Source organism: Manacus vitellinus, unplaced genomic scaffold (assembly GCF_001715985.3).
Source record: "Manacus vitellinus isolate BGI_N305 unplaced genomic scaffold, ASM171598v3 scaffold_75_pilon, whole genome shotgun sequence".
Taxonomy (NCBI): domain Eukaryota; kingdom Metazoa; phylum Chordata; class Aves; order Passeriformes; family Pipridae; genus Manacus; species Manacus vitellinus.
The window spans coordinates 503,061-512,967 of record NW_021940789.1 but is presented as its reverse complement, the minus strand read 5'-3'; the positions used below and the strand labels follow the sequence as shown (position 1 = coordinate 512,967).

Here is a 9,907-nt window from a genome sequence, read left to right as displayed (position 1 = left end):
GGCAGTCAGATTTAGCAGGGATCAGCTGTGCTCCCAAGGTGGGAGAGAGCAAACAGACAGCAGAATATCCCCCAGCAGCAGGTGAAATATTGATGCTCCGAGTAGTTGAGGATTCTGTTTTGCCAGTTGCCATTTAAAAAATGGATCACTGAGGTGCATTTGGGAGGTGTGGAAGTCCTCACACATGTAAAGTGAGCACAGGAGAAGGTATTTTCAGAGAAGACAAATGCTTTTTTGCCCTTAAGACAAGTAAATAATAATCCAGCTATTTTCTCAGCAGTTCCCTTTGACGGAATACACATCAACAGACTGGAAAAACACATCCCAGGGATGCACAAAACCACCTGAAAATTAAAGGTTTTGGTGAAATTTTGCAGCTGAAGAAAGCTGAAATATTGGACTGCTGGACTCAATACAAAAGAAGACCCCAAACCCAGGGCTGGCTGTTCTGGAGGAATCCACACCAGCACTGGAGCAGATATATATATATATATAGATAGATAGATAGATATATAGATATAGGGGTATATAGATTTTTTTTTCTCCATGTTGATGTTTATCAGTGAACAAGGTGTTGCTGGTGACTCCCACAGGCTAATGTCCCTTATTCCATTTTCTGTAGCTGTCCACCTTGTCCTTGCTTTTTTAAAGTGAGGGATGACAGGCCAAGCCTTTGCCCCAGCTCCTGCTGGCAGATGGCACCTTAACGAAGCTCCCACCCCTAACGAGCACTCAGCTTTGTGTGAGCATGAAGTGCTGCTGAAAGCCAGAGGTGTGTTTGTTTTATGGCTCAGGGAGGTCATAAAGTAACTGTAGATTTGATCTGTTTTTCCCTAAGGAACATTTTGATACCCCTTGGATATTTGTAGGGCCCCCAACGTCCTGAGGGGTGAACAATCCTTGGGGTTATGGCACACAGATCAATTCTACACCCCCTAAATACTCAGTTTCCTCATCATAAATCTGATGCTGAGCCCTTGCATGCTTTTTCTCCACCTGAACTTGTAAAAAGAAGAAAAAAGGAGGTGGATTTTCTCGCCCATCTTTTACTCTTCCTGCTCTCAGGAGACTTAACTCCAATTTTTGCCCATAAAAAAAGCCTCCCAGGCTAATTTTCTAAATGTTTCTATGCTTCTTCTTGATGGTTGTGGGTTTCTGCCAGAAATTTGGGCAGAATTGTTGCCTTTTGTGCCAGCTGAAGTATCAGTTGTCTGGTCTGAAGGGAGGGCAGGATGTAAATAGATGTGAAAATCGAATTTAGGAATACAATTTGTTTGTGAGTGAGTGGAGAGAGAAAACATTTATCCCAGTGGTTTGTGGAGCTGTTCACACCTCGGGAATGATCCCTTGTGGGAGTGGGAATGGACCTGCTGCTGGATAGTTTCAAAGTAGATAATCAGCTGGTATATCCTTAAGTGTTTTAATTAGAGCCAAGTGAGGCTGTTAATGGATGGATTCAGGGGTTCTCTTAAGTAGAGGCATAAGAAGCTGGAGAAATAAGGTTTTAGTAAGGACCTGGGTGAATAAAAAAACCCCAAACCTAGACAAAAATACTTCAAAGATTAATGGAATCCTTTCTTTTTTTAATGGAGAAAAAAATTCTCAATAACCTTGAGAACTGATCATTAACACTGACTGTTCTCACTAACGTTGCCCATTGATCCCTAAGATTTCAGGGAGCTCTGAGCTGGCTCTGGCTCTAAGCTGTGCTTTGGGTGGCTTAACCAGAATATCCCCAGGTCTGGTTTGTGTCTGTGGTCAAAAAAGAATTTCCAGTTCCTGCCTGGATTCCTGTAGGAGAGGCTGGAGATGCAAGGTTGGCAATAAAGGGAGCAAATAAAGTGAGTTTGTGATCCCCGAGGCTGGAATCCCATCTGGGGGCTCTTGAGGTGGCTCTGGAGGCATCTCAGGTGTGTCACCTCTGCACACCTGGCTCTGCAGCCTTCTGCCATCCCAATTCCCACTCCAGGCCAGGAGAGTCCACTGGTGGGACTGGGCTCGGTGTGTTCCAGACCTGGCGCTGCCCACGGACCCCTCTGGTGACCCACAGGCTGGACCTGGGGGCTCTGTGTGTGTGGGGATGAGTTGGGAAAAATGGCCTTTGGGAATTGTGCAGGGAGGGAATAGCAGAGGAAACCCCAGCTGTGGGCAGCTGTGCTTCAGAACTGCATGTTTTTCCAGGTGGATTAACACAGGCAATTGATCTCGAAAGGTTTTTTTCCCCCCCGAGGATTTGGGTTTTCTCAATTCCTTCTGAAACGTTTCTCTTTAAAGAGAGAAATGTCTGTAGCGCTGAAACAAAATCTAGTGTAAAGGAATTGCTTTAAAGGAAAGAAAAGACAGCTTTTTGTGCCTGATTTGAGTGCCATGCCTGTGTTTTTTTTGCCCTGTAGCTGTTCCAAAGACCCAACGCCCTGGCGGTGCAGCAGCTGACGGCAGCACAGCAGCAGCAATACGCCCTGGCTGCTGCCCACCAGCCACACATAGGTAAGTCCTGCCTTAAATCCATCCCATTTCACTGCCCTTCTCTTAATCCAGCGGGAAAACACCAGGGAGAAAAAAATCAGGAGGTTTCAGAGGGTGTTTCTGTAGCTGGTAATCAGCACACAAGTGGGAGTGGATTGGTTAAAGATGTGCTTGAAAGATTTGGTGGGTATCTCTTGCACACTTGAGAAGGGTTTAAAAGAGCTCTCATGTCTGGCAGGATTGACACTCTCACCCTTCTGAGAGTGCTGCTCAGTCAGGAGAGCCTTTGGAGGTCCTTGCTTGCTCTGAGTGAGGCATAAACCAGGGTAAGCAGCACAATAAAGGGAGGGGAAAATGCCCAGTTGAATATAAATCTGGATGTGCTGCCTGTGGTCCAGCTGCCTGGGGTCTGACTTTATAATTGAAGGATAAAATTCATGCAAACACATGGTTCATATTATTAAAAGAGTACAGACTAACTGGTGAGAAAGCCCTTAGTCCTGTGCATAGAAAACAGGGAGAACTGTAGGAGTTCTACTCCTGGATGATAAGGGTTGAACCATCTTAGGGTTAAACGTTTTTAACACATTAAGCATTTTAAGTGAAATTTTTCCAACCCAGAATCCCACTAGAAATGTGTTGGGACTCTCCCAGCTCTGTGCAGTGCCCTTGTGAGCTCAGTGGAGTTCAGGGATAGACCTGAATTTGAATTATTTGGCTTTTTAACTTCCTCCCCTTCACCTTTCCTCCCCTCCCCACCCCTCTCCCGCCCACCGGGGATTTCTCTAATGATTAAACTGTTCCTTTGCAGAGACAGGGAATGCCTGTACACCCCTGAACTCCTTCCAAACTAACCAGTTGGAGGACTGGTGTCCTGTAATGGGCATGGAACTCAAAACAGGGTAGTTTGGGTCCTGACCTACTCGCTGTAGGAAATGCAGAGTAATAACAAGCACTTAGTTTGTGTTACTCTCCATTCACCTGAACAGTAAAGATCTGTCAGCTCCTACCTGAGCTGTTTTATATAAGTATTTTACCCCTTGAGCTTTCCTCAGGGAGCATTCCATCCTTGGAATTCATTTTCCTTTATGTAAACTCTGTTAAGACTCAGCACTTTCTCACTCGCGATAGAAAACCCCTAAAAAGCTTAAAAATACTAAACCAACCTGAGTTTTGTGTTCCCCAGGCAGGTGGCCAGAGGTGTTCTGGTAGGGCTGCAGCCCCAGTTAAGTTTGTTTTCACTGACAGGTATGTTTTCAGCAGGTTTAGCTCCTGCTGCCTTTGTTCCCAACCCCTACATCATCAGCGCGGCTCCCCCGGGGACGGATCCGTACGCGGCCGGACTGGCGGCAGCTGCCACCTTAGGTGAGACCCTTCCACTTGTCTGTGCCTTCCTCTGCACCAAAACTGCTCTGAGCCTGTCCTTGAGAGCATCAAACACCAGCACAGTGTGATTTCTGGGGGGAGATAATTGATACGATTGTTTGTCAGGGAGTAGAAGTAGAATTCGCCGTGGAAACTCCGTTTTCTGGGGGTTAAATGTGGTAATTCTTGTTTAACACTTGCTGTGGGTTCTGCTCTGGTGGTTTCTCCTCAACCAGAGCAAATCTCAAATGAAGCACTTGCAGACATAAAAGTTTGGGGTGTTTTGGGGACTGACAGGAGCGAGAAATACCTTTGAAAATCCACTTATTAAAGATGGAGGACTACGCCAAAACTGCTCTGGGTGTGTGATTCTGAAAATCAAACATCAGTACATGGTGATTTCTGTGGAGAGATAATTGATATAATCATATGTCAGGGAGTACAAACAGAGTTTGCCATGGAAACTCTGTTTTCTGTAGATTAAATGTGGTAATTCTTGTTTAACACTTGCTGTGGGTTCTGCTCTGGTTGTTTATCCTCAACCAGAGCAAATCTGAAATGAGCCACCCGCAGACATAAAAGTTGCTCCATGTTTGGTGAGTGACAGGAGCCAGAGATACCTTTGAAAATCCACTTATTAAAGGCTGGAAAGATGAGGGTGTTTTTCCCTGCCAGGGAAGTTGTGTCTCGTTGCTGTTCAGCTCGATGTGCTTTGGTGCATCCTGCAAAAAATGAGACCTTCCCTTTTGAGGAGTCTGGGGAGAATTTACCCTTTCCAGGCTCTCCAGGTAAAAACATCCCCTATCTGCTGTGAGGCTGGGAATGTGCACTTTCCCAGATGGCAGGGGAGGATGGAGGCTCTTGTCTTCGTGCAAGATCTCTCTCCAAACGTTCATGTATCAGTTTCCAAATTCTTCCCAACTGTCACAGCCAGAATTGTTGTATCTTGAGGTGCCAGCTCGGTGCAGCAGCTTATCAGGCAGTGTGGGGAACACGCTGGACGTTGAACTTTTGCTGTGTGAGCCATAAAGTTCTTGCCTAATGGTTGAGGACAAAGGAAGAACGTGCTTTCCAAAGAGCATTTTCATAACCAGGCCTTGCTTTCCTTGACCAAGAGCAGAGGGAGCATTCTGTGCTTCAGATAAAATCTGCTATGGGGGGTTTTATGTTTCGCTGTTGCCACGCTCCACTTACAACTTGGATGTTCACTGCAAACCTCTCCCATTTTGGGATGGCTTGTCCCAAATCCAACCTATGAGGTGTGGGTTGTACATGGATGTGACACCCTGGGGTTTGGGACGTGACTCTGTGGCCTGTTAACCAGCTCTTACATAACCCCTGCTGAGCTTTTAATCTTGGAGACCCGCATCAGGTCAAGCTCTGAAATGGGATTTCACCAACTGTTACCCACTTGGAGGCAGTTTTTAGTGGATGATATGGATGGATGTAAAGTCCCAAGATCATGATTTGAAGGTGTGGGCTTTGCACTTGGCTGCTGTGAGTTGTGTGTGGGGATTGTGTAATGGCACAGCGAGGTTAGGGGGAGGTAACAACACGTTGTTGGCAAACAAATCGACGCCGTGATTACGTGGGAGGGAGCCAAGAGTTAGAGTACAAGGATATTCCTGATAGCCCAGGCCCTGATAAACCACCATGTGATGGTGAATGTAGTGGTGAATGAATGAGCTGAACTGCTGTTGGCAAACAGAAGTAGGAAGTTCAGTGAGGACTCAGGAGGGAAGAGGTCCCAGAGCAGCAGCAGTTCCAGTCCCAGGCAGGAGGGTGATTTGGGGATGATTCCTGGAAGAAGAGGTTTCTCCTCGGCCTTTTTGTAGCACCTCAGTGCTTCTAAAGCTCAGCTCTGAGGAACACACTGAAGTGCAGTGGAGCAGCAGGTCAGCATCTTGATTTCATAGAAAAACCACGTGGAAATGAGCCAGATTTCTAGGAAACACCGAGTGTTGGCCACAACTGGTTTGGGGTTTTTTGTTGTTTTGTTGTTTTTTTTTTTCATTTTTCTCAGCAGTGTTGAAGCTGCAGCTGCTGAATGTCTGACTGGTGCCTTAGACATTTGAACTGGGAAATAACATACCCCAGGGTATCTGAAGCATTCCAAAATTTGGCACCAGAGTCTCTACTTGAATAATTTTTAAACTTTGTGACACTTAAAAGCGAAGCCAGAGAATGAGCAGTGCACTGCAGTGTATTTATGGTATTACACCACTGAGAAATACAAGTTACTTTAACCTTCTTATTGGTTTTAGACCCTAGAAATGGCCAGATAACAAAATTCTTGTTGATGTTTGTTTTAGGAAAAGCATCTTTTCTGTCTAGACTTGAGCAGTTTTGAGAACCTCTTTTCTGTAATGAGAGGGAGGGACATGGGACAATTTAAATATTTAGAGTTACACATTAAATCCAAAAGGCCTCCCTGATGTGTGTGGAAGTGTTAAATTGGGAGGACTTGAAGAAGCTCATGAGATGGAAGGAATGAGTTTAGAGTTGGTGCTGGTTTATTGCTCACAGTTACTCTTTGAGTGAAGGGGAAACTTGTGTGTGTGTTTTATGGCAGAGATAACCTGTCAATTAAGGTTCTGCCATTATGGCAGCTTTTTCATGACTGTAAGACTGTCAGCTCTGTGATAATACTCTTTTCTTCCCAACAATAGCAGCATTTTAAAGAACAAATTTGAATGCAGAGGGAAGGACTTCTAGAAAAAAACCCCTCACTTATGAGTTTAAACCATGGGGAAGATGCTGCTGTCTTTGAAAAGTGCTGTGATTTGCCTTCCATCATTTGGGAAAGATGTCACTCAAAAAAGAGAAATCTTGCCTTTTTTAAGGCCAGTTGGGAAATGATTCAGGTAGAAAAGTGATTCTGCTCTTTGCAGAGAGGGGGGTGATCTGCACGCAGGGAAAGCTCAGTGCTCCCAGCACAGGGTTTGGAGGGGAGATCCTTAAGCCTGGCTCACTTGATGCTGAGCTGTGCCCAGCTCAGAGCTGGAGCCAGCTGTGGATGCAGGCACACACCTTCCAGCTGGGATTTGGGAGCACCTGCAGCTGGATTTCAGTGCTGTCCTGCAGGGCTGTCTTTCCTCCTCTGGATCAGGGGCTTCACCACCACTCTGGAAGTTGAGCTGTTTCTCCCCCCCATCCCTAAAAGGACATGCTGGGAATTCCCAAGGGATCACCTGACAACTCACTGGAATCACTGATTTGCTGTTTTCAGCCTTGTGTTTGAGGTCCTTGAGGCTGTTTACCCTGGTGCCACTATTCCTCATCCTTGGCTGTTCCTGCAGGGAGCAGGTTCGGCTTCTGCTCGGAGAGATTCCAGTGTGGAGGTGGAGACTGAGAGCAAACAAACTGTGTTCTGAACACACTTACAGCTGGATTGGTAATGTTTCTTGAAAGGAGTATTTGTGGGTGCCTGTGGCCCACGTGTGAGACGTGGCAGTGGGAAGATTTGGGTTCAAAGGCCCCGGAATGGCTTTTATTTTCCCAGGAATGCACAGCTTTAATTAGTGCCCAAGCAGGTGCAGCATCTCCTGCAGTGAGGCAGCACTGGGCTGTTTCTGGGAGTCTGGCAGTGATGACACACTTGCCCTCACTGAGAACACTGTTCAATAATGAGCCTCACCGTGTGCTCAAAGGAGCTGAGCCAGACTTGCAGCCCTTTTAAGCCCAGCTGCCTGAAAAACTTCAAAGCCTCCTTGTCTCCTCTGCTTTTAAACACCTGAGGCTTCTGCAGCTCGGATGAGCAACCTCTAACTAGGAGAGAAAAGCCCATCTAGGCCGTGCTTGTTTGATAATTAGAGCTGAGACTAAAATACCCCAAATTTTGCCCAGATAAAAGGTACTGCAGCAACTTCCCAGCAGCCTGAGGGCAAATGCAGGGTAATTACTTGCACGAAGTGAAGCAGTTGCAGCTCTTTCCCTGTTGGGTGCAGGAGAACCCCAGCAGTTGGTGTCTGATCTGCATTCACTGAGTGTAAACAGGTTGTAGGAACCCTCTAGTTACGTGTGTGTAACTGCTGAGGTCAAAACAGGCACCACCACCAGGCACTGATTAATTTGCTGCAGCTTTTCTTCATTTTAGCTTGTGAATTTGCAGGTTGGAAGGTAAGAAATGAGTGGTTGCTGCTCCAAGAGCACTACTGAGTAAGAGAAGGTCACCTTCTCTGCCTGACACAGTAAATCCAGCAAGGAGGGGCTTCAGGGCAGAGCTTTAGTGAGAGACACAAATCCAGATGTTCAGGAGTGCCTGGCATCAGGGATCAGGGTACTTGGGGCATCTCCCTGCTGTGCACAGAGCTGGGCACCTAAATCCTGAATCTGGGGGAAGCACAGTGGTTAAAACCAGGGTGACATAAGAAGAGTGACTAGTACATGTTTGAAATATGGATTTAATATCTGACATGAAATATGGAATGAATATCCCCAAGTGTTGCTGAATAGGCTGTGGGAGCAGGAGCTCATCCAGGCTGAGATCCAGGCTCTTCCACAGTGGATGGCTTTGGCATTCTGTGGGAATTAATTTGAGCCAAACATGTTACTGTGAAAAAAAAAACCAAACAAAAAAACAAAAGAAAAAGGTACTTCTAAGATTAGTCTCCTTTGTCATATACAAGTTTACACTCAGCAGTGTCTTTTTCCATCTCCTTTACTACTGTCATCCCTCATTTTTCATAGAATCCTGGAATGGTTTGGCCTGGAAGGGACCTTAAAGTCCATCCAGTTCCACCCCCTGCCATGGGCAGGGACACCTTCCACCAGCCCAGGTTGCTCCAACCTGGCCTTGGACACTTCCAGGGATCCAGGGGCAGCCACAGCTTCTCTGGGCAACCTGGGCCAGGGCCTCCCCACCCTCTCAGGGAAGGATTCCTTCCCAATATCCCATCTAACCCTGCCCTCCCTCACCTTAAGGCCATTTCTGGGGGAAATACAATACTTAATTTCTTTGGGCCAGTGCTCAGCCCATGTGTCACACTCCTAACTCACAGCAACACTGCAGTGCTTGGTTAGAACCCCAGTGCTCCCTGTCTCTCCTTAAAAAAAACCTGCTATTTTTATTCCAAATATGAACAAAATTGATTAAAGACTCATTTATTCCACAGTGTCAGACGTGACTGTGACACTCGACCTGGTTCCTCCTGCTGTGGGGAAGGGGCCTGTGGGATGAAGGATGTATTTAGAAAGGAAAGGAAATACTTCTATTTTTCTGCTGACCTTTCTAAAAGATATCAAACAGTCATATTAAAAAATATTATTGGATTCACATCCCTGTTATTTGGTGGGAAGGACTCCTCCCTCCAGCACAGAGTGCTCCCTGCTTCCTCAGCCTTGTGCCAAGTGGGATTATTTAAGGATAGAGGTTCCATCCTGCTATCTCCAAATTGTGTGTGGTGTCCTGAGACCTGATAAAACACAGTGTATCTTCAAAAGGGAGGCTATTTCTGCTGCTCTCCAAGATTATTATTATTTTTTAAAGCCTCTTAAGTTGGAGGAGGGAATGTGAGAAGAGACAGGATCGTGCAGCCTCTTTTCTGGGGGTTTGCAAATGCAAAGTAGGACTGAGTGGCTGGAAAAATAGCATTAAACACTTGAGAATTGATGCTATTCAGCTGTGGAGAGGTTTTGTTAATTTACCGAGGAGCTAAATGGTAGATGAGCTGTGAATGTCAGCTGAGATTAGAAGTTTATCTCCGTGCTTAAACACGGTTCCCTCTCTTTTGGTTAAAGTTTCATTCCTTCACTACAAAATTAGGGCACAACAATAAACCCAACTTTCAACAGGATCACTGGCAGCTGAGTTTGACCTCCTCCAATAAGGTAAAAGTAAGTGAAGATGGAATTTCAGGTTTGACTTGGAAGCTTTTTAGAAATGTGTAATAAACGCCCGAATCCCTCTGTACTTGCGGAGGATTTCCCGGGGCTCCCGCTGAGATGGGATTTGCTGAGCCAGGTGTGCTGAGCAGAGGTGTTTCTGACTGTTGGAGTGTAACCCTTGTCCTGACCCAGCAGCTGACCCGTTCCCTCGGTGTTGCAGGCCCGGCTGTTGTCCCTCACCAGTACTATG

The 9,907-nt window shown here is 46.1% G+C and overlaps 1 protein-coding gene and 2 non-coding genes across 3 annotated transcripts in view; all 3 read left to right on the top strand.

Annotated features, from left to right (window-relative positions):
• PUM1 (pumilio RNA binding family member 1) overlaps nucleotides 1-9,907 on the top strand; it is a 53,721-nt gene that overhangs the window by 11,527 nt on the left and 32,287 nt on the right. The window contains exons 6-8 of the mRNA XM_029964594.1: nucleotides 2,394-2,487; nucleotides 3,730-3,831; nucleotides 7,943-7,950. Of these exons, the coding sequence (XP_029820454.1) occupies nucleotides 2,394-2,487; nucleotides 3,730-3,831; nucleotides 7,943-7,950 (204 nt within the window). The remainder of the gene's footprint in view (nucleotides 1-2,393; nucleotides 2,488-3,729; nucleotides 3,832-7,942; nucleotides 7,951-9,907) is intronic.
• LOC103764531 lies at nucleotides 71-9,907 on the top strand. Its single transcript, XR_003916312.1, has 4 exons — nucleotides 71-81; nucleotides 2,394-2,487; nucleotides 3,730-3,831; nucleotides 9,878-9,907. It is a non-coding gene; the product is annotated as an uncharacterized LOC103764531 (transcript).
• Nucleotides 7,411-7,494, top strand: LOC112841344. Its single transcript, XR_003212948.1, has one exon. It is a non-coding gene; the product is annotated as a small nucleolar RNA SNORD103/SNORD85 (small nucleolar RNA).